The 24,998-nt window shown below is 39.0% G+C and overlaps 1 protein-coding gene across 4 annotated transcripts in view; it reads right to left on the reverse strand.

Annotated features, from left to right (window-relative positions):
- Positions 1-18,039: 18,039 nt before the first annotated feature.
- The window catches only part of REV3L (REV3 like, DNA directed polymerase zeta catalytic subunit), a 230,608-nt gene continuing 223,649 nt past the window's right edge, over positions 18,040-24,998 (reverse strand). For all 4 annotated transcript variants that reach the window (XM_079939298.1, XM_079939295.1, XM_079939296.1 and 1 more), the window contains one exon: positions 18,040-24,221. In XM_079939298.1, the coding sequence (XP_079795424.1) occupies positions 24,081-24,221 (141 nt within the window). In that variant the 3' untranslated portion in view covers positions 18,040-24,080. The remainder of the gene's footprint in view (positions 24,222-24,998) is intronic.

Below are 24,998 nucleotides of genomic sequence, written 5' to 3' on the forward strand. Positions count from 1 at the left end.
TTAACCTTATGAGGGTTCCCTTGTATGTTATTTGTCATTTTTCCCTTGCTGCTTTCAATAATTTTTCTTTGTCTTTAACTTTTGCCAATTTGATTACTGTGTGTCTTGGCGTGTTTCTCCTTGGGTTTATCCTGTATGGGACTTGCTGCGCTTCCTGCACTTGGGTGGCTATTTCCTTTCCCATGTGAGGGAAGTTTTCGACTATAATCTCTTCAGATATTTTCTCTGGTCCTTTCTCTCTCCCTTCTCCTTCTGGGACCCCTATAATGCGAATGTTGTTGCGTTTAATGTTGTCCCAGAGGTCTTAGGCTGTCTTCATTTCTTTTCATTCTTTTTTCTTTAGTCTGTTCCACAGCAGTGAATTCCACCATTCTGTCTTCCAGGTCACTTATCCGTTCTTCTGCCTCAGTTTTTCTGCTATTGATTCCTTCTAGTGTAGTTTTCATTTCAGTTATTGTATTGTTCATCTCTGTTTGTTTGTTCTTTAATTCTTCTAGGTCTTTGTTAAACATTTCTTGCATCTTCTCAATCTTGCCTCCATTGTTTTTCTGAGGTCCTGGATCATCTTCACTATCATTATTCTGAATTCTTTTTCTGGAAGGTTGCCTATCTCCACTTCATTTAGTTGTTTTCCTGGGGTTTTATCTTGTTCCTTCATCTGGTACATAGCCCTCTGCCTTTTCATCTTGTCTACCTTTCTGTGAATGTGGTTTTTGTTCCACAGGCTGCAGGATTGTAGTTCTTCTTGCTTCTGCTGTCTGCCCTCTGGTGGATGAGGCTATCTAAGAGGCTTGTGCAAGCTTCCTGATGGGAGGGACTGGTGATGGGTAGAGCTGACTGTTGCTCTGGTGGGCAGAACTCAGTAAAACTTTAATCCACTTGACTGTTGATGGGTGGGGCTGGGTTCCCTCCCTGTTGGTTGTTTGGCCTGAGGCAACCCAACCCTGGAGCCTACCTGGGCTCTTTGGTGGGGCTAATGACAGACTCTGGGAGGGCTCATGCCAAGGAGTACTTCCCAGAACTTCTGCTGCCAGTGTCCTTGTCCCCACGGTGAAACAGAGCCACCTCCCACCTCTGCAGGAGACCCTCCAACACTAGCAGGTAGGTCTGGTTCAATCTCCCCCAGGGTCACTGCCCCTTACCCTGGGTCCCAGTGCGCACACTACTTTGTGTGTGCCCTCCAAGAGTGGAGTGTCTGTTTCCCCCAGTCCTGTTGAAGTCCTGCAATCAATTCCCACTAGCCTTCAAAGTCTGATTCTCTAAGAATTCCTCCTCCCGTTGCTGGATCCCCAGGTTGGGAAGCCTGACGTGGGGCTCAGAACCTTCACTCCAGTGGGTGTACTTCTGTGGTTTAAGTGTTCGCCAGTCTGTGAGTCACCCACCCACCAGTTACGGGATTTGATTTTACTGTGATTGCGCCCCTCCTACTGTCTCATTGTGGCTTCTCCTTTGTCTTTAGATGTGGGGTATCTTTTTTTGGTGAGTTCCAGTGTTTTCCTGTTGATGATTGTCCAGCAGCTAGTTGTGATTCTGGTGTTCTCACAAGAGGGAGTGAGAGCATGTCCTTCTACTCCGCCATCTTGGTTCCTCCTCCTGTTTTAGCTTTTCTAAATCTGATCCTAGATCTCTGGGATTCTGCAGTCCCCATGAACCCCCTCCTCTTACACTATTCTGAGTTCTCTTCAGTCCTCTCCATTTACCACATTAGCTGTTGAATATTTACTTCACATGTTTATTGAATGCCTCCTATTTGGCAGTTTCTGTGGGGGGTGCTAAGTGTGCGCTGGTGAAAAGGTCAGAAGTTTCCTGCCTTCAGGGAACTTACCTCTAATGCCGTACTGTCCAGTATCTACTTGGGTTGGTGGCTGCCATATTGGATAGCACAGGTCCAGTTGGAGAAGCAAGGTATCAAACAAGTAATCACACAGATATTTCCAGGAAGTCTTTATTTCCTGTTGTACTAGAGATTAATTAACTACTATCTGGGGTCACAAAGGTTGTGATAGATACCTTGTCAAATGGTGTAGTATAAACTGTGGCATTTAAGAAAGACCTGGTGAGCTAAAAGAGAAGGTTTTGGTTTTCCTTGTGTATAAAAGAAGCAAACCAAGGCTGGTGACCTTGGTTATCAGAAGGAGTATTTAAGCTCTTTCCTTTAATGCACTTTGGCCAGTTGGCATTTGAGCTAGGTTGAACTTGAGTTGGATTATTATTTAGGTTTAAATAGTTTCATATTTAATGATTTAAAATTGTATAACACTGAATTTTTACAGTCAAAGAATTATTTTCCAACATTTTTCTGTGGTTATTGTAATTATGTCTTTTCTTGTCCTCTATTTCTGCCCTATTTATTTCTTTGAATTCTTTTTTTTTTTTTTTTTTTTTTTTTTGCGGTATGCGGGCCTCTCACTGTTGTGGCCTCTCCCGTTGCGGAGCACAGGCTCCGGATGCGCAGGCTCAGCGGCCATGGCTCACGGGCCCAGTTGCTCCGCGGCATGTGGGATCCTCCTGGACCGGGGCACGAACCCGTGTCCCCTGCATCGGCAGGCAGACTCTCAACCACTGCGCCACCAGGGAAGCCCCTCTTTGAATTCTTTTAGAGAGGATCCCTTATGTTCTTGCACTGTGGCTATTAATTCTTGCATATTGTTTCATGTCTTCCTTTTGACTTGTATATATATACATTTTAATTTATTTTTGACTGTGTTGGGTCTTCATTGCTGCACGCGGGTTTTCTCTAGTTGTAGTGAGTGGGGGCTGCTCTTAGTTGCAGTGTGCAGAATTCTCATTGCAGTAGCTTCTCTTGTTGCAGAGCATGGGCTCTAGGTACGGGGGCTTCAGTAATTGCGGCTTACGGGCTCCGTAGTTGTGGCTTGCAGGCTCTAAAGCACAGGCTCAGTAGTTGTGGTGCACGGGCTTAGCTGCTCCGCGGCATGTGGGATCTTCCCGGACCAGGGATCGAACCCGTGTCCCCTGCATTGGCAGGCGAATTCTTAACCCCTGCACCACCAGGGAAGTCCCTTGACTGATACTTTTAATTGCAGAATGCCTTAGTTTCTGGCCTCTAAATTATTGCAGCTCACCTTTGATGCATTTGGTTATGTTAGTTAATGGATGGCCTGGAGAAATGTTTTGAAGTTGTAAGATGACATGAATAGCTTAAGAGGTTGGGCTTTCTAGCTTCTGAACCATTTGTTGAGATTAATAAGGTCCTTTCTTTTTTTTAAAAAAATTCTTTTTAGTCGTGATAAAATACACATAACATAAAATTTATCATTTTAACCATTTGTAAGTTCAGTGTCATTAAGTACATTCTCATTATCGTGCTACAATCACTGCCATCATCTGCAGAACATTTGTCATCTTGCAAAACTGAAACTCTCAATCCATTGCACAATAACTCCCCATTCTACCCTCCTTTCAGCCCCTGGCAACCATCATTCTATTTTCGGTCTCTGTAAATTTGACTGTTCTTAAGTACCTCATATAAGTGGATTCAAACAGTATTTGTCCTTTCATGACCAGCTTGTTTTACTTAGCATAACGTCTTCAGGGTTCATTTGTGTTGTAGCATGTGTCAGAATTAACTTTGTAAGAATAAATAATATTCCATTGTATGCATATGTTGTTTATCCATTTATCTGTTGATGGATACTTGCTTTGCTTCCACCTTTTGGCAGTTGTGATTAATGCTGCTATGAACGTTGATGTACAAATATCTTTTAGAGTGTCTGCTTTTCTAAAAAGTTTTTTTTAATTGAAGTATAGTTGATTTAAAATGTTGTGTTTCAGGTGCACAGCACAGTTATTCATATATATATACATATACATATGTTCTTTTTTAGATTCTTTTTCCTTATAGGTTATTACAAAATTTTGAGTACAGTTCCCTGTGCTATGCAGTAGGTCCTCGAGTCTCTGCTTTTAATTCTTTTAGGTATATTCCCACAAGTGAAATTGTTGAATCGTATGATGATTCTATTTTTAATTTTGGGGGTGCTTTATTTTTATTATTCTGCTTAGATATTATCCTAATGCACTTCTTCCAGAAGAGACCAGTTATAGGAAGAGGAGAAACACTTTCATTAGTATTGCTTCAAACTCTAGGCAGACTTTTGGCCCATTATAATGAGCTTAGTATCACCCACATACTGAATAAATGAACTCATATGTCAGGTATCTACCTCAAAGTTTTGTTATCTCTGCTTCCAATTTTTGTTCAGTCACTGAGCAAATGATTGAGAGCTTACTTTATGCTAGGCACTGTAGACTAAGTATTAATGAACTTCCTCTCCTGTCCTTGGAGTACCAAGTACCATTATCATGTGTTTTGGAGTTTTGATCCCAGTTTTCTCCTAAATGGCTGGTCTTGTGTCATGTTCTCCTTTGTTTATAAACACAGATACCCCTCTGACCACCGTGGAACCAGATGGTGGTGTGGTCAGGGAACCATGGGCTGGGGTGGGTCCAGGGCTGTGGCCAGGCTGCTTGCTCTCTGCTTGTTTCTCAAAGCAGCTCTGCCTCTCTGTGGAACTTCTCCCTGTTCCTCCTTCCTTTGGCCCATCCTCTGTATATCTCTAGTCCAAATTCCAGAAAGAACCTGTCTGAATGACTTGAGTAGCTGCCATTGCCCTTACTGGGCAGAGCCTGGCCTCAGGAGTTGCTGATCAGCCTGTTAATGGGCCCTCCTTGGATCAGTGCCTGTCGCCCCCATCCAGAGAGTGGCCATCTCGACATTCCTCCCCCCGCTGCTCTGAGTCAGGAGCTGTGACAACCAAAAAGGAAGTTCCCCTGTCTGCTCTGTACCTGGGGTGGTGCTGGGCTTAATGGATATTTGCTAGCAGATGCTCCAATGGAATTCAAATTGTTAGGCCCTGGGTATGATGGTCTTGTTCATGTTTTGAATCAAAAATTGGAAAAACAAAGTCACACTGAATGGCAGATCTTTTTTGAAGAGCTTATTAGGCAAGGTTAGTAGTGAACTGTTTGATTTCAATCAAGGAAAAAAGCTCTCTCTTAATAAGGTAGCATTTGTACTTGAGTGAGATACAAGAGGATTTCCAGTTGTCACGAAATATTATTAAAGCTCTCATCTCTGTGAACCAGAAAGATTTCCAAGTCTAAACATTTCAGTCATTTAACAGATAATCTACTGAGCATTTACCATGCTCAGTATCAGCCCCGGGAATATAGCAGAGGACAAGCCAGATGAGAGTCTTGCCTTCATCAAGCTTATACTTCACTATTTCAACTAAGATTTGCCATGACAGTCTTTCTGTTAGCTGAAGAGTCAGTAAAGCCTATTGAAATAGGTTTTACCTAGTTCCAGAAAAGTCAGTAAAGTAACCAAGCTCTTGTTTCCTTGGTGCATGTTTGTGTCTGTTCATTTCCAGTATTTTTACATGTAATCTTTGGAGTGATTCCTGATTTAGAGCTTTATGAAAATTCTTTAGCACAGTGCAGTGCAGTTGAGGTTAAATATAGTGAAAACCTGCTGAGGAAGGCTGCAGCAGAGGAGTCTGACACCAGCCCCGGCATTTGTTCAGAGCAGCCAAAGGCGGCATTTATGGTTGAATTGGATCTTGGGTCACACCTCGGAACACCTGTGGGTTAACTGAGCCGGTTCTCATTCCTCAGCTCTTTCACTTAATTGCAGAGAACTTTTTGCCCTTAGGAGGAGATACCCAGTTCTGGGTCCACATTCTCTTTGGGCCTTTATTTACCCTTGTTGAATAAACTCAGAGACAGAAGCATTTAGGAAAGAAAAAGTTTACCTGCAAGAGAGCAAGAGAAGGACTGGCTTGCTAAACAGAAACACAAGTATTTAAAGGAAAAAAGCAATACCTATCAAGGTTTCCAAGTTTGCGTTAGTCTGTTCATAATGGAAAAGCAGTAACTCTCCCACATGATTATCTTATTCGCAAAGGTCATGACAAGTCTTCAGATACCAGTGCAGCAAAAACCAGGGATAGAATTGCTTTGTTAGGGAGTCAGGCTTATGGGAGATGTTCAAGATGCTTGAAATTTATTGTTTTTGAGATCAGAACCAGTTAGATGACCCTGTTACCTTGGGTTTATCTCAGTGGCCGGAGGTGGGGGGCGGGGGGGGGGTGTCTCCTGACTGTGATATGAGAAGAGCTTAGTCATAGAGAAGCAGGGCAAAGTGACATTTTGCTGCTACACCCTCCAGAACCCATAAGCTCTAGGAGGAAAAATGGCCTGAGGGAAAAACGTGATTGCAGCATGTATTCTTGTTCCCTGGTCTAGTGATGAGTCTTTGCTCCAGTGGTTTTTAAACGTAACTGCTGTTAGAATCACCTAGGAGTGTTTAAAAACTACTGATGCCAGCATTTTCACTTAAATAAGAATTTAATTGCTCTGAAGTGGAGCCTGAGTATTGATGTTTTTGGAAGTACCCCCGGTAATGTAATGTGCAGTAGAGGTTGAGAACCACTGCTTTTATCAGTGCAAAGAACTGGAACTTCTGCTAGTTAACAGTGGTTTTTAAAGGCTAATTTACAGCTTGGTTACGTCATGCTTCTTTTATGGATGCTTGAAATTCTGTGTGCTTTCTCTGAAGGAAAAATGGAGAAGAAGATCTCTCTCCTATTTCCTGTTACCTCTGCTAGTGCTTGGTCAGTTAAAGGGAGTAACCAATATTGTTTGAAATTCTGCCCCAAACAAAACCAAACCTGGACCTTTTGGAGGTTGGCCTTCTAGAGAGGTTTTTGCCAGTCAGTTTTGATTTGGGGGGCTTAATGGAGTAGGGGTGATGATCTTGTAGATTTACTACATCCGGATTTAAGCCTGTTCACTGTTTACGTGGCTTTGTACAAGGTAAAAGCTTGTTTGAGTAAAATATTGATATAAGTAAATACTAATACTGCTTTAAGATAAGATTTGTGTCTCATTTCATTTCATGGATGTTTAAAAGTGAGTTTGGCATCTCTCCAGAAATTAGTCAAGAATATTTCTAGATTTTCGCTTGTGAGTGCTCCAAAATGTATGTGATATAGTGTATTGGTCCCTAAAATGTGAATAGTATTTTATTTTCACTTCACATAGATATTTTAGAAATGACGTCTAATATCTTTGATGACATCTAGCATTTTTGGTCCTTCAGTTCCTCTTAAGAAGTTTATGACCTAATTGTTAAAAGTCCACCAAAGAAGCTATTACTAGCTGCATATTTTAGTTAATATTTTATTGGAATGATACTTCCCTAATTAAGAGGATTACAGATATGTCTGTTTCAGAATGGAAAGGAGATTTTAAAAATTGCACATCAGGCAGAAACTGGGATGCCTCTCCTTGCTTCCCTTCTGTACAGCACCTAGCAGCTGAAAGACTGCCTGTTTTTTAACTTGTTTAAAACAACTATGGTGATAATTTGGTTAAATACTTCTAACTTGGATCATGATTCAGGTATACAGCAACTTCCCACCCCCTTCATCCTTTACTGGAGTCTTGGGAAAGGATATTTTTTAAGGTGGGATGTTTAAGCTGAGAGAAACTAAATGATCACATTCATTCTCCCTTGTCTTATGGGAGCAGTTATAAGGGACATTCCTGGTGTCCTTATTTGACTACTACGATCTCTGCTTTCAGTGACCTAGTTTACAACTATGCACTTCACTCTGTGCAGGGATCCTCTTGTACCTTTGCCTCGTGCCAGGGACTGTGGGCAAAGCTTGGCCTTTTCTGGCTCCTCATAAATAAAATCCTCTAGAAGACTTGGCATTGGGCCAGATATGATAGGATTTCAAGCATAACTGACCGCAATGTCCAAGGGTCCCCAGTGTTTTCCATGAAGAAGCAGGGGCTTGGTTTATTGTTACATGCCCATTTCATCTTCCATGAACTTGATTAGGCCTGAGAGTGGCATTATTTCATTCTTTTTTATGGCTGAGCAATAGTCCATTGTATATAAGTACCACATCTTCTTCATCCATTCCTCTGTTGATGGACATTTAGGTTGCTTCCATGTCTTGGCTATTGTAAATAGTGCTGCTATGAACATTGGGGTGCTTGTATCTTTTCGAATTGGAATTTTCTCTGTATATGTGCCCAGGAGTGGGATTGCTCAGTCATACAGCAGTTCTGTTTTTAGTTTTTAAGGAACCTCCATACTATTCTTCATAGTGGTTTTACCAATTTACATTCCCACCAGCAGTATAGGAGGGTTCCCTTTTCTCCACATCCTCTCCAGCATTTACTGTTTGTAGAGTTTTTTTTTTTTTTTTTTTTTTTTTGCCGTACGTGGGCCTCTCACTGCTGTGGCCTCTCCTGTTGCGGAGCACAGGCTCGGGACGCGCAGGCTCAGCGGCCATGGCTCACGGGCCCAGCCGCTCCGCGGCATGTAGGATCCTCCCAGACCAGGGCACGAACCCGCGTCCCCTGCATTGGCAGGTGGACTCTCAACCACTGCGCCACCAGGGAAGCCCTGTTTGTAGATTTTTTGATGATGGCCGTCCTGACTGGTGTGAGGTGATACCCCAATGTAGTTTTAATTTGCATTTCTCTGATAACTGGTGATGTTGAGCATCTTTTCATGAGCTTCTTGGCCATCTGTATGTTGTCTTTGGAGAAATATCTGTTTAGATTTTCTGCCCATTTTTTGATTGGGTTGTTTTCTTTTGACATAGAGCTGCGTGAGCTGTTTGTATATTTTGGAGATTAAACCTTTATTGGTCCCTTTGTTTGCAAATCTTTTCTCCCATTCTGTGAGTTGTCTTTTCATTTTGTTTATGGTTTCCTTTGTTGTGCTCAGTACACTACTGTTAACTACAGTCACCATGCTGTATTTTATATCCCCAGGACTTATTTATTTTATAACTGGAAGTTCTTACCTTTTGACCCCCTTCGCCCATTTTGCCTACTCCTCATCCCCCACCTCTGGCAATCACCAATCTGTTCTATGTATCTATGAGTTCAGCTTTTTTTTTTTAGATTCCACATAAAAGTGATATTATACAGTATTTGTCTTTCTCTGAGTTAGTTCACTTAGCATAATATTGTAAGGTCCATTCACGTAGTTGCAAATGGCAGGATTTTCTTTTTTATGATTGATATTCCACCATATATACACATACACACACACATACACACATACACACACATACACGTACATACATATCACATTTTCTTTATCCATTCATCTGTTGATAGACACTTAGGTTGTTTCCATGTCTCGGTTGTTGTATGTAATGCTGCAATGAACATAGACATGCATATATCTTTTCAAGAAAGTGATTTAATTTTCTTTGAAAAATACCCAGAAGTGAAATTGCTGGATCATATGATAGTTGTATTCTATTTGAAGACACTCCATACTGTTCACCATAGTGGCTGCACCAATTTACAATTCCATCAACAGTGTACAAGTGTTCCGTTTTCTCTACATCTTTGCTTATACTTGTTATTTCATACCTTTTTGATAATAGCCATTCTAACACTGTGAGGTGATCTCTCTTTGATTTTGATTTGCATTTCCCTGATGAAGAATGATGCTGAGCACCTTTTCAAATAACTGTAGGCAATCTATGTCTTCTCTGGAAAAATGTCTATTCCCATCCCCTGCCTGTTTTTAGGTCAGATTGCCTTATTTTCCTATTTATTTATGTGAGTTCTTTATATATTTTGGATATTAAACATTTTCTCCCATTTGGTAGGTTGCCATTTTGTTTTGTTGATGGTTTCCTTTGCTGTGCAGAAACTTTTTGATATTGTCCCATTTGTTTATTTTTGCTTTTGTTGCCTTTGCTTTTGTTGTCAAATCCAGAAAATCATAGCCAAGACAGATGTCAGGATGCTTACTGCCTGTTTTCTTCTATGATTTTTATGGTTTAACGTTTTACATTCAAGTCTTTAATCCATTTTGAGTTAATTTTTGTGTATGGTGTAAAATAGTGGTCCAGTTTCATTCTTTTGCAGGTAGCTATCCAGTTTTCCCAACACCATTTATTGAAGAGACTATCCTTTTCCCATTGTATCCTCTTGACTCCTCTGTTGTAAATTAATTGATCATATATGTGTGGGTTTATTTCTGGGCTCTCTATAGGTTTCATTGATCTATGTATCTCCCCCACCCAACACCATGCTGTTTTGATTACTCTAGCTCTATATATAGTTTGAAACCAGGATGCATGATGCCTCCAGCTTTGTTCTTCTTTCTCAAAATGGCTTTGGCTACCTGGGGTTTTTGTGCTTCCATACAAATTTTTAAATTGTTTATTCTATTTCTGTGAAAAATACCATTGGAATTTTGATCAGGACTGCATTGAATATGTAGATTTCTTTGAGTAGTATGGACATTCTAACAATATTAATTATTTCAATCCATGAGCATGGAATATCTTTCCATTTATTTGTGTTTTCAATTTCTTTTATCAGTGTGTGTCTTACAGTTTTCACTGTATAGGGCTTTTACCTCCTTGGTTAAATTTATTATTTATTTATTTATTCTTTTTGATGCAATTGTAAATTATAAAAAGGACTGTTGTCTTAATTTCACTTTCTGTTTGTTTTTAGTGTCTAGAAACACAGCAGTTTTTCTGTATATTGATTTTTGTATCCTGAAACTTTACTGAATTTAATGATGAGCTCTAGTAGTTTTCTGGTAGCATCTTTAGGATTTTCTATGTATAGTATCATGTCATCTACACACAGTGCAGTTTTACTTCTTCCTTTCTGATTTAGGTGCCTTTTATTTCTTTTTCTTCTCTGATTGCTGTGGTCAGGACTTCCAAAACTATGTTAAATAAAAGTGGTGACAGTGGATATCCTTGTCTTGTTCCTGATCTTAGAGGAAATGCTTTCAGCTTTTCCCCATGGCGTATGATGCTGGCTGTAGGTTTATCATATCTGGCCTTTATTATGTTGAGTTAGGTTCCCTCTATGCCCACTTTCTGGAGAATTTTTATCATAAATGGGTGTTGAATTTTGTCAGCAGCTTTTTTTGCATCTGTTGAGATGGTCATTTTTTTGTTAACTTTTTATTTATTTATTTATTTATTTATTTTTTTGTGGTACGCGGGCCTCTCACTGTTGTGGCCTCTCCCATCGCGGAGCACAGGCTCTGGACGTGGAGGCTCAGGGGCCATGGCTCACGGGCCTAGCTGCTCCGCGGCATGTGGGATCTTCCCGGACCGGAGCACGAACCCGTGTCCTCTGCATCGGCAGGCGGACTCTTAACCACTGTGCCACCAGGGAAGCCCTAACTTTTTATTTTATGTTGGAGTATAGTTGATTAACAATATTGTGTTTGTTTTAGGTATACAGCAAAGTGATTCAGTTATACATATACATGTATCTGTTCTTTTCCAAATTCTTTTCTCATTTAGGTTGTTACATAATATCGAGCAGAGTTCCCTGTGCTATACAGTAGGTCCTTGTTGGTTATCCATTTTATTTTATTTTATTTTTTAACATCTTTATTGGAGTATAATTGCTTTACAATGGTGTGTTAGTTTCTGCTTTATAACAAAGTGAATCAGTTATACATATGTTCCCATATCTCTTCCCTCTTGCATCTCCCTCCCTCCCACCCTCCCTATCCCACCCCTCTAGGTGGTCACAAAGCACCGAGCTGATCTCCCTGTGCCATGTGGCTGCTTCCCACTAGCTATCTATTTTACATTTGGTAGTGTATATATGTCCATGCACTCTCTCACTTTGTCACAGCTTACCCTTCTCCCTCCCCATATCCTCAAGTCCATTCTCTAGTAGGTCTGTGTCTTTATTCCCGTCTTGCCCCTAGGTTCTTCATGACCTTTTTTTCCCTTAGATTCCATATGTATGTGTTAGCATACAATATTTGTTTTTCTCTTTCTGACTTACTTCACTCTGTATGACAGACTCTAGGTCCATCCACCTCACTACAAAAAAATCAATTTTCATTTCTTTTTATGACTGAGTAATATTCCATTGTGTATATGTGCCACATCTTTTTTATCCATTCATCTGTTGATGGACACTTAGGTTGCTTCCATGTCCTAGCTATTGTAAATAGTGCTGCAGTGAACATTGTGGTACATGAGTCTTTTTGAATTATGGTTTTCTCAGGGTATATGCCCAGTAGTGGGATTGCTGGGTCGTATGGTAGTTCTATTTTTAGATTTTTAAGGAACCTCCATGCTGTTCTCCATAGTGGCTGTATCAATTTACATTCCCACCAACAGTGCAAGAGGGTTCCCTTTTCTCCACACCCTCTCCAGCATTTATTGTTTGTAGATTTTTTGATGATGGCCATTCTAACTGGTGTGAGATGATATCTCATTGTAGTTTTGATTTGCATTTCTCTAATGATTAATGATGTTGAGCATTCTTTCATGTGTTTGTTGGCAATCTGTATATCTTCTTTGGAGAAATGTCTATTTAGGTCTTCTGCCCATTTTTGGATTGGGTTGTTTGTCTTTTTGATATTGAGCTACATGAGCTGCTTGTAAATTTTGGAGATTAATCCTTTGTCAGTTGCTTCATTTGCAAATATTTTCTCCCATTCTGAGGGTTGTCATTTGATCTTGTTTATGGTTTCCTTTGCTGTGCAAAGGCTTTGAAGTTTCATTAAGTCCCATTTGTTTATTTTTGTTTTTATTTCCATTTCTCTAGGAGGTGGGTCAAAAAGGATCTTGCTGTGATTTATGTCACAGAGTGTTCTGCCTATGTTTTCCTCTAAGAGTTTGATAGTGTCTGGCCTTACATTTAGGTCTTTAATCCATTTTGACTTTATTTTTGTGTATGGTGTTAGGGAGTGTTCTAATTTCATACTTTTACATGTACCTGTCCAGTTTTCCTAGCACCACTTATTGAAGAGGCTGTCTTTTCTCCACTGTATATTCTTGCCTCCTTTATGGTTATCCATTTTAAATATAGCAGTGTGTACATGTCAATCCCAAGCTCCCTAACTATCCCATCCCCCCACCCCTTCCTCCCTGGTAACCATAAGTTCATTCTTTAAGTCTGTGAGTCTGTTTCTGTTTTGTAAATAAGTTCATTTGTATCATTGTTTTCTAGATTCCTCATATAAGCAATATCACATGATATTTGTCTTCCTCTGTCTGACTTACTTCACTCAGTATGATGATCTCTAGGTCCATCCATGTTGCTGCAAATGGCATTATTTCATTCTTTTTAATGGCTGAGTAATATTGCATTGTATATATATACCACATCATCTTTATCCATTCCTCTGTCGATGGATGTTTAGGTTGTTTCCTTGTCTTAGCTATTGTAAACAGTGCTGCAATGAACACTGGGGTGCATGTATCCTTTCAGACCATGTTTTTCTCTGCATATATGCCTAGGAGTGGGATGGCAGAATCATATGATAGCTCTATTTTTAGTTTTTCAAGGAACCTCCATACTGTTCTCCATAGTGGCTGTACCAATTTACATTCCCACCAACAGTATAGGAGAGTTCTCTTTTCTCCACACCCTCTGCAGCATTTTTTGTTTGTAGATTTTTTGATGATGGCCATTCTAACCAGTGTGAGGTGATATCTCATTGTAGTTTTGATTTGCATTTTTCTTATAATTAGTGATGTTGAACATCTTTTCATTCACCTCTTGGTCATCTGTATGTCTTCTTTGGAGAAATGTCTATTTAGGTCTTCTGCCCACTTTTTGATGGGATTGTTTGCTTTTACGATATTAAGCCACATGAGCTCTTTGTAAATTTTGGAGATTAATCCCTTGTTGGTTGCATTGCTTGCAAGTATTTTCTCCCATTCTGTGTGTTATCTTTTGATTTTGTTTATGGTTTCTTTTGCTGTGCAAAAGCTTTTGAGTTTAATTAGGCCCCCTTTGTTTTTATTTCCATTACTCTGGGAGACAGATCAAAAAAGATATTGCTGTGATTTATGTCAGAGAGTGTTCTGCCTATGTTTTCCTCTAAGAGTTTTATAGTATCCAGTTTTACATTTAGGTCTTTAATCCGTTTTGATTTTATTTTTGTGTATGGTGTTAAAGAGTGTTCTAATATCATTTTTTTACATGTAGCTGTCCAGTTTTCCCAGCACCATTCATTGAAGAGTCTGTCTTTCCTCCATTGTATAGTCTTGCCTACTTTGTCATAGATTAATCGACCATAGGTGCATGGGTTTATTTCTGGGCTTTCTGCCCTGTTCTGTTGATTGATTTCTGTTTTTGTGCCAGTACCATACTGTTTTGATAACTATAGCTTTGTAGTAGAGTCTGAAGTCAGGGAGCCTGATTTCTCCAGCTCTGTTTTTCTTTCTCAGGATTGCTTTGGCTATTTGGGGCCTTTTGTGTCTCCATACAAATAAAAAGTTTTTTTGTTCTAGTTCTTTGAAAAATGCCATTGGTAATTTGATAGGGATTGCATTGAATTAGATTGCCTTGGGAAGTATAGTCGTTTTGACACTATTGATTCTTCCAATCCAAGAACATGGTATATCTTTCCATCTGTTCATGTCATCTTCAGTTTCTTTCATCAGCATCTTACAGTTTTTGGAGTACAGGTCTTTTGCCTCCTTAGGTAGGTTTATTCCTAGGTGTCTTATTCTTTTTGCTGTGATGGTAAGTGGGGTTGTTTCTTGAATTTCTGATCTTTCATTGTTAGTGTATAGAAATGCAACAGATTTCTGTGTATTAGTTTTGTATCCTGCAACTTTACCAGATTCATTGATGAGCTCTAGTAGTTTTCTGGTAGTGTCTTTAGGATTTTCTGTGTATAGTATTGTGTCATCTGCACACAGTGACAGTTTTACTTCTTCTTTTCCAATTTGGATTCCTTTTATTTCTTTCTCTCCTCTGCTGTGGTTAGGACTTCCAAAACTATGTTGAATAAAAGTGGCAAGACTGGACATCCTTGTCCTGTTTCTGATTTTAGAGGAAATTGCTTTCAACTTTTTCCCATTGAGTATGATGCTGGCTGTAGATTTCTCATATCTGGCCTTTATTATGTTGAAGTATGTTCCCTCTATGCCCTCTTTCTGGAGGGTTTTTTTTTTTTTTTAATCATAAATGGGTGTTGAATTTTGTCAGAAGCTTTTTCTGCATCTGTTGAGATAATCATATGGTGTTTTGGGTTTTTTTAAAAAATTTTTTTGTTTTTGATGTGAACATTTTTAAAGTCTTTATTGAATTTGTTACAGTATTGCTTCTTTATTTTGTTACAATATTGCTTCTACAATATTGGGTTTTTTTTATGTTTTGGTTTTTTGGCCATGAGGCATGTGGGATCTTAGCTACCTGACCAGGGATCAAACCCACACCCCCTGCATTGGAAGGCGAAGTTTTAACCACTAGACTGCCAGGGAAGTCCCGATCATATGGTTTTTATCCCTCAATTTGTTGATATGGTTTATCACACTGATTGATTTGTGGATATTGAAAAATCCTTGCATCTCTGGGATAAATCCCACTTGTCGTGGTGTATAATCATTTTAATGTATTGTTGAATTCAGTTTGCTCAAATTTTGTTGAGGACTTTTGCATTTTTTTATCGTTGACATTAGCCTGTAATTTTCTTTTTGTGTGATATCTTTGTCTGGTTTTGCTATCAGGGTGATGGTAGCCTAATAGAATGAGTTCGAAAGCACCCCTTCCTCTGAAATTTTTTGGAATAGTATGAGAAGGGTAGGTATTAACTCTTCTCTACATGTTTGGTAGAATTCACCAGTGAAGCCATCTGGTCCTGAACTTTTGTTTGTAGGGTTTTTCTTTTTTTGTTAAATTACTGATTCAGTTTTGTTAGTGGTAATTTGTTCAGTATTTTCTGTTTCTTCCTGGTGGTTCACTGTTGGGAGATTATTTGTTTCTAGGAATTTGTCCATTTATTGTAGGTTGCCCATTTTTTTGGCAGATAGTTGTTTGTAGTAGTCTCTTAACGATCCTTTGTCTTTCTGTGATGTCCATTGTAACTTCTCCTTTTTCATTTCTGATTTTATTGATTTGGGCCCTCTTTTTTTTCTTGATGAGTGTGGCTAAAGGTTTATTACTTTTGTTTGCCTTTTCAAAGAACCAGCTCTTAGTTTCATTGATTTTTTTTCTATTTTTTTAGTCTCTATTTCATTTCTTTCTTTAAAAAATTTTTTTATTTTATGTTGGAGTATAGTTGATAACAATGCTGTGTTAGTTTCAGGTGTACAGCAAAGTGTTTCAGTTATACATATACATGTATCCATTCTTTTTCAAGTTCTTTTCCCATTTAGGTTATTACAGAATATTGAGCCGAGTTCCCTATGCTATACAGTAGGCCCTTAGTTTCAGCTTTTAGTTTCATTGATTTTTTTCTATTGTTTTTTAGTCTCTATTTCATTTATTTCTGCTCTGATCTTTATGCTTTCTTTTCTTCTATCAATTTTGGGTATTCTTTTTCTAGTTCCTTTAGGTGTAAGTTTAGGTTGTTTATTTGAGATTTTTCTTGTTTCCTTAGGTAAGCTTGTATTGCTGTAAACTTCTCTTTTTGAACTGCTTTTGCTGTGTCCCATAGATTTTGGATCGTTTTGTTTTCATTTATCTCCAGGTATTTTTCTATTTCCTGTTTGATTTCTTCAGTGATTCATTAGTTGTTTAGTAGCATATTGTTTAGCCTCCGCCTATTTGTGGTTTTTTTGTAGTTTTTTTCTTGTAGTTGTTTTTTTAGTCTCATAGTGTTGTGGTCACAAAAAATCCTTGATATGATTTCAGTTTTCTCAAATTTAGTAAGGTTTGTTCTGTGGCCTAGCATGTGATCTATCCTGGAGAATGTTCCATGTGCATTTGAAAAGAATGTGTAGTCTGCTGCTTTTGGATGGAATCTTCTATCTGTATCTGCTAAGTGTTCCTGATATAATGCGTCATTTGAGGCCAATGTTTCCTTAGTGATTTTTTGTTTGGATGATCTGTTCATTGATGTAAGTGGGGTATTAAAGTCCCCTGCTACTATTGCGTTACTGTCAATTTCTCCCCTTATGTCCATTAATATTTGCTTTATGTATTTAAGTGCTCCTATGTTGGGTGTATATATATATATATATATTTTAAAAAATTTTATTTATTTTTTGGCTGTGTTGGGTCTTCGTTGCTCTGTGCGGGCTTTTCTGTAGTTGCAGTGAGCAGGGGCTACTCTTCGTTTTGGTGCATGGGCTTCTCATTGAGGTGGCTTCTCTTGTTGCAGTGCGTGGGCTCTAGGCACACGGGCTTCAGTAGTTGCGGTGTGTGGGCTCAGTAGTAGCGGCACACAGGTTGTAGGGTGTGCAGCCTTTACTAGTTGTGGCTCACAGGCTCTAGAGCGCAGGCTTAGTAGTTGTGGCCCATGGGCTTAGTTGCTCTGCAGCATGTGGGATCTCCTGCTGCGGAGCACAGGCTCTGGACACACAGGCTCAGCAGCCATGGCTCACGGGCCCAGCCGCTCCGCGGCATGTGGGATCCTCCCAGACCAGGGCACGAACCCATGTCCCCTGCATCGGCAGGCGGACTCTCAACCACTGCACCACCAGGGAAGCCCGGCAGGCGGATTCTTAACTACTGCGCCACCAGGGAAGTTGTGGGTGTATATATATTTACAATTGTTATATCTTCTTGAATTGATCCCTTGATCACATGTAAAGTCCTTCTTTGTCTCTTGTAGAAGTCTGTTTTAAAGTCTATTTTTTCTGATATAGATATTGTTATTCAAGCTTTTTTTGATTTCCATTTGCATAGAACACCTTTTTCTATCCCCTCACTTACAGTCTTTGTGTGTCTTTAAGATATGAAGTGAATCTTTTGTAGGCAGCATATACAGGTCTTGTTTTTGTATCCATTTAGCCACTCTGTGTCTTTTGATTGGGGCATTTAGTCAATTTACATTTATGATGATTATTGATTATGTTCTTATTGCTATTTTGTTCATTGTTTTGGGGTTGTTTTTGTAGGTCTTTATTTTTCTTTCTTCTTTTGTTCTCTTGTGATTTGATGACTATCTTTAGTGTTAGATTGTAATTCCTTTCTCTGTTTTGTGTATCTTTTATAGATTTTTTTGGTTTGTGGTTACCATGAGGTAGGGGTGTGTGTGTGTGTGTGTATGTGAGAGAGAGAGAGAGAGAGAGTATGTATATGTGTACGATTGTTTTAAGTTGCTTATCTCTTAATTTGAAATGCGTTTTAACAACCATGCATTTGTACTCTCACAGTTATTGTTTTTGATGTCATTATTTTACATCTAATTATTTTGTGCATCCCTTAACTGCTCATTGTGGATATAGATGATTTTACTTTTGTAATGTAACCTTCCTAGTAGCTTTGTATGTCGATGATTTACTACCTTTACTGTATATTTGGCTTTACTGATGAGCCTTTTCCTTTCATAAGTTCCAAGTTTTTAGTTGTGGTCATTTCTTTTTGCTTAGAGAAGTTCCTTTAATATTCCTTGTAGTGCTGGTGTGGTGGTGCTGAACTCTTTTAGCTTTTGCTTGTCTATAAAACTTTTGATTTATCCATCAAATCTGAACAAGAGCCTTGCTGGGTATTCTTGGTTGTAGGCTTTTCCCTTTCATCACTTTAAATATATCATGCCACTCCCTTCTGGCCTGCAGAGTTTTTGCTGAAAAGCCAGCTGATAGTGTTATGGGAGTTCCCAGTATTAACTTCTTGCTTTTCCCTTTCTGCTTTTAATATTCTCTCTTTAATTTTTGCCGTTTTTAATTACAGTGTGTCTTGGTGTGGTTCTCTTTGGGTTAATTCTGTTTGGGACTCTCTGTGCTTCCCAGATTTGAATGTCTTTTTCCTTTCCCAGGTTAGGCAAGTTTTCAGCTGTTGTGTCTTCAAATTTTTTCTCAGCTTCTTTCTCTCTCTGTTCTCCCTCTGGAATCTCCCTATAATGTGAATATTAGTGCCACGTAGTGTTGTCCCAGAGGTCTCTTAAACTCTTCTCATTTCTTTTAATTATTTTTTCTTTTTTCTGTTCAGCATCAGTGATTTCCACTACTCTGTCAGCTAGCTGATTCATTCCTCTTTGTCATTTGATCTACTGTTGATTCCTGCTAGTGTTTTTCATTTTAGTTATTGTATTCTTCATCTCTGGTAGGTAGTTCTTTATATTTTCTAACTCTTTGTTGTAAACTTCTAACTTCTTGCTCTGTGCATCCATTCTTCTCCCAAGTTCTTTGATCATCTTTATGATTATTACCCTGAATTCTTTCTTGGATAGACTGCCTGTATCCACTTCACTTAGTTCTTCTTCTGGAGTTTATCTTGTTCCTTCGTTTGAAATATGTTCCTCTATCACCTCATTTTCCCTAACTTAAATTTCTATGTATCTGGTAGGTTGGCTTCATTTCCTGACCTTGGAGAAGTGGCCTTTTGCAGGCGATGTCCTATGTATCCCAGCAGTGTACTCCCCTCTCATCACCAGATCTGTATGCTCTAGGGATGCCTCCTCTGTTGGCTGTGTGGCTCCTTCTGTTGTGGCAGGCTGACTGGTGTGAGCAGTCTAGTAGGCTTGGTTGGCCCCTGGTCCAGTTGGTTGCCAGGCCCTGCCTTGTGCACAGGCTACTGCCTGCTAGTTGCCAGGGTTGGGTCATGAGGTGGCTGGCTGTGGAACCCCAGGGGGCCCTGGGGCTAGTGCTGTCTCAGGGGTCAGCAGAGTCAGGGTCCAGGAGACCCCAGGCAGGGCTGGTGCCTGCCCACTAGTGGGTGAAGCCTGGTCCTGGGGCTAGTGCTGGCCTACTAGACTAACCGCTCCTTTTAAATATTCAGTTCCCACCTGTGGTCTTACATTGCTAAGCCTTCCTGAAGTTCTCTAACAGTGATCAATTCTGGCATTCTCTTTTTTATTTTTGGGTTTATCTGATGGAGGAGGAAGAGGCAAAAAATCTTTATCATCTTGAAACCAATGTCAATTATCTGTCTTTACTAATAGACTGTGATATACATGAGGACAGGGGATTACCTTGGTTTCTCTGGATGAGCAAAATGTGGGGCATATCTTAAATGCTCATTAAATATTTATTGAATGACTAATACTTTGTGTAACTATTTTGCATTCGCCACATTCCCATTCATAAAGCCTCTATTAGGGCAGGTGGCATTATCCTCAGTTTTCAAAGAATATGACTATTTTTAAACTTCTTAGTATCTGTGACCAAATTAGTTGCTTTTCCAAAGGGCTGCATTACCATGAACAATCATATGAAACCCAGGGCACAGGGTTTCCTTACTCTTAACCTATTATTTACCCCCAACCTCCCTGTCCTTCCCTCCAACAAGAAGTAAGTCAGTAAGAGACTCCCAGGCACTAAGATGGTATTTTGATTTGTCTCCCTGGTCACATTTTCTCCCCACATATATACGGAAACCTGATTTTACAAATCTGAAAGTTCCTCTACAAGATATTTTTCTTTGTAAGCCACTCTTGGAGCTGGCCAAAGTGACAAAACAGAGTTATGAGGGTGAGGAAATGAGACAGATGCTGTGGGTTTAGTGCTGTATCTTAGACTTCCTCCTCAGATCCCAAATGCTAGAAACAATCCATGACTATTTTCTTACATAAAGCTACTTATTAAGCAGAACTCCAGAGCATTAATGGTATCAGAATTCATTCACTTTTATAAAACCAAAAATGTTTAAAGGTAACATGTCTCCTTACATCAGGGGAGAGATGGGTATTTAGGGGGGTGACAATGAGTAGAGTGCAATTGGCAGACTGTCCTCCCAAGAGGTGCAGGTCTCATTGAGAGAGATCAGGACATATCCAGCCTGAAAATAGCTGCTTGTGCACTGCTGCCATCCCTTCTTTTCCCCCTTTTCTTGGCAGAGTGCTAGTAATGTCATTTATAGCCAGGTTTATTTTTACTTTATAAAATCAAATGTGTATTTTAAGAAATACCTTTCTCAAGCTGAGAAATCAGTTTAAATCTTATCTGATAGGTGTTTAAGGAATATCCATGTGCTCAGCTATTTTTTAAAAATAAATTTATTGTTTTTGGCTATGTTGGGTCTTTGTTGCTGCGCGCGGGTTTTCTCTAGTTGCGGCGAGCAGGGGCTAATCTTCGTTGTGGTGTGTGGGCTTCTCATTGTGGTGGCTTCTCTTGTTGTAGAGCACGGGCTCTAGGCTCATGGGCTTCAGAAGCTGTGGCTCGCGGGCTCTACAGCGCAGGCTCAGTAGTTGTGGCGCATAGGCTCAGTTGCTCCGTGGCATGTGGGATCGTCCTGGACCAGGGCTCGAACCCGTGTCCCCTGCATTGGCAGGCAGATTCTTAACCACTGCGCCACCAGGGAAGCCCCCTGTGCTTCAGCTATTATGAAAACAACGGGGAGTAGATGGAAAGGTGAAGATTATTCAGCAGCAAGATTCTACTAGTATAAAATACAGCTCTGGAAGGGCAGCATTCTTGATGGCAGGGAACGTGCTTCTTCTGAGACTAGTGAGGGCATGTCCTGTGACAACTGGCAGGGCTGAATACAGACTCTCCAGCCCTCACAGGACTACCTCCTCTAAGAATTCTTTATAACTGCTCTTCTGTTCACATTTTAATGTTTTTCCCCAATGTTTTGGCCTTCTTCACAGACACTATTAGAAAATTGAAGTTCATGTAGAATTAGTATTACATGGCTCAGCATTTGCCTTTTTTCCACTGTTGACTGGGACCTCTGTGGGAGTGAAGAGGGGAGCTAGAGTTGTAAGTAGTTTTTGTTAATACTTCACACCTAGGGAAACACGTTGGTGGGAAGTGGTCAGAATGAGAGAAAATGATGTTTTAACCTTAAGGGAATGTTTAATCAGATTATTTCTTTAGCATTACTCAGAAAATGAACTTTTTTTTTTTTCTGGTCTGGGTGAAACACAAAACTTTATTAATAGCTGTTCTAAAAGGGAGGGGAAAAATTATGGAAGTATACTGAAGCTTTTTATAAAATATTTTTTGGTAAAATAGGTCCATGTTTCAGCACCCTCACTGGTGACAGTTACTGAAACAGCAGATGCATCTCATTAAAAGGCAGTTAGGCTACAGACTCTGAGGACAGAGTTAGAAGGGAGGCATTTCCCTGCACAAAAGGGAACCAGAGATATGCTAAGTGCTTAAAACTAGTTTTGAGCTTGTTTTGGGCACTAGTATTGAATAACCATTTGCTAGTTTGGCTATGTCCAATTATAAAGAGGTTAAGAATGATTATTCTGTTGAGAATATTGTGTCTAGCTACATTGATGAGAAAGATAATATAAGTGGAAGTCCTGATAACACAGAACTTAGAAAAGGGAAAGTAATAGATAAGTTCATCAATGGCCACCCATGCAAGGGTAAGAAAATTCTAATTCTAAGGACTAGCTCTAGACTCCCAAACAAAAAAAGATCCACAGAAGTGCCGATTTATGATGTCTCCACAGGGCTTAGGAGAAATAATGTGCAGCCATGATTTATATCTCTTTGATTACATATTTACCATATAATTTTCAGAAAACAAATCCCAATATTTGGAAGTACTGAATTCGGCAGTACCTAGACCTACTTCTGGTGCATAACCAGATGAGCTTTCTATCTTAAAGTTAATTTTTTTCTATTGAAAATATTGGCATTAACTGTTTTTTAAATATAAATATTTATTTTTGGCTGCGTTGGATCTTCGTTGCTGTGTGCAGGCTTTCTCTAGTTGCTGTGTGTGGGCTTCTCATTGTGGTGGCTTCTCTTGTTGCGGAGCACAGGCTCTAGGTGCATGGGCTTCAGTAGTTGTGGCACGCAGGTTTAGTTGCTCCATAGCATGTGGGATCTTCCCAGACGAGGGCTTGAACCCGTGTCTCCTGCTTTGGCAGGCAGATTCTTAACTACTGTGCCGTCTCCTGCTTTGGCAGGCAGATTCTTAACTACTGTGCCACCAGGGAAGTCCTGGCATTAAGTTTTAAAAAAGTACTAAGAAAATTTTTGCTTTCCCGTTGTAAAGTCTTGGCTTCAAAATTAAGTATTATCTAAATGAATATGAACATGGATGAGAGCTAAACGTTTCCTAGACTACTTGCTCCCGTTTAAAAAAAAATCTTAAAGTTTTGGTTAGGGAATTGCAACATCAATTAGTATATAACGAGTTAAATTTACCTCATTAAAATTCAGAGAGGGTAGGGAGGATGTAACTAATGTAGGCTTATAAAACAGAAGATCATTCTATTTACAGCAAGATAAAACCACACTGCTGTATTTCGTAGTTTATTCAGTTTTAATATGGTTTCCATTATTAACTTTTAAAACAATGATTTCCAGTTTAGAAAACAATGCACTGACCACATAATTCCTTTTTTATTTTATACAGTTATACAAATATTCTAAATACACATTTTGTGTTCAAGATGATGGCAAATAAGATTAACTGTACAGTACATAAGGAAAGAAAATATTTTAAGCATATTTAGAAGCAATAGAAATGTCTATACAAAACAAGCAAAAATGGAATAAAATTTTTTATTTTTAAAGTATTGCAACAGGCCCACAGGTTTGTAACAAAAAAGTCTTTGCACAGTTCCTCACAATGCCCCATTAATAGCTAAAGCAAGACAGCGGTTTTAGAAAATAAGTTTCAAAATGCTACACATGGTACTATTGTTTGCACAGTTTGATCAAAATAACAACTCTACTCTGAGTCAAGCAAAACCTAGAGGAAATATACCAAACAACTTGAAAATCATTTGTATAAAATTCATTGCACATTATTTTACTTAGTTTGAAAAGTAAAAAAGTGTATTTACAAAATATTTCGCAGTCAAAATTATGAAGTGAATGGATATAACACGTCTTGATACAGACAGGTCAAGGAAAACACGAATGTTTTTTTAAAGAGGTTTTCAGTGCTCCTTCCACAGGGAAGTAAACATGATCTACTCAAATGGATTTACAAGATGTTATGCATACCGTAGCAAATTCGACACCTGCATTATAAAACAATGTTGAAAAGGCAAAAGGATGAGGGGTTTGTACACTGTAAGAAGTGAGCTATTCAGAGATCAACAAGTACAATTTTTAACTCAGCATAAAAGTCTTCATAGTCTTCAGATAATAGACAGACAATGAACACACTTGACTCGATGAAAGTTGAAAAAGCACCATGCACAACAGTTTAGTGGTAAACACTGAAAAAAATAGCACCTGGAATTCTGTGATATTGACAATTTAAAACTGGTCTAGTAATTGCCGGAGATATGGTGCCTTGGATAATTCTCTATTTACTCGGGAGACTTTGTAAAGTACTGGGCAGTTCAGAGAAACACACGGGATATGTCGATCAAGGCAACCTGTACAGTTCTTGCATATCTGAAAGTACAAGAGGAGTACATCAAATGATAGGAAAGTTTCTATCTAGATGTAACAACTTTTATAATCCCTCCTTTATGACCCACCACAGATTACAGGCAGACATATGGCACATATTACAGAAAGTTTCATTAATTTTCATTTCTTTGAAGCATAGCCAACCCTAAGTTGACACATTTCTAAAGGATATTATTTCACAAACCACAGAGCACAAAATTCCCTAAGGATTCATTTCATCCCAAAGATCAACTTTCATTTATGGTAGAATCCTATTATATTAACATACACATAATAGGCTACCCAATTACCATTCAAAGACTGTCTCTTAAATGTGCTTATGTACACTATTCTTTCAAGTTACTTATATTAAACATTTTGTATGCCAATCATAACAAATGTTACCCACTTTCTTATTTCAGAAGAGAAAATGCCAGTATGGAAAAAAAAAATCAAAGCATGTGAATTTGAAAGTAGTAGTGCAGACCAGTAGTTTCAACCCTGGCTTACGTACATGAGCCTAAAAATAGACTAATGCCTCAGCCCCATCCCAGACCAATGAATCAGGATCTATGGGCATAAGAGCCTAAGAATCTGTACATTTTAGGGTTCTCAGGTGATTCTAATGTATAATGAGATCTGATCTAAAGGAAAATAATAAATCATAAGGCAATTTTTAAAGAGAAGCATTATAATGTCTTACCCAGTGATCAGATTTTAATATGTAAAGTCTGAAGTTATACATACAGTTTAAAAAATTGATAAAACATGAAAAACGTT

Source organism: Stenella coeruleoalba, assembly GCF_951394435.1.
Source record: "Stenella coeruleoalba genome assembly, chromosome: 12".
NCBI classification, from domain to species: domain Eukaryota; kingdom Metazoa; phylum Chordata; class Mammalia; order Artiodactyla; family Delphinidae; genus Stenella; species Stenella coeruleoalba.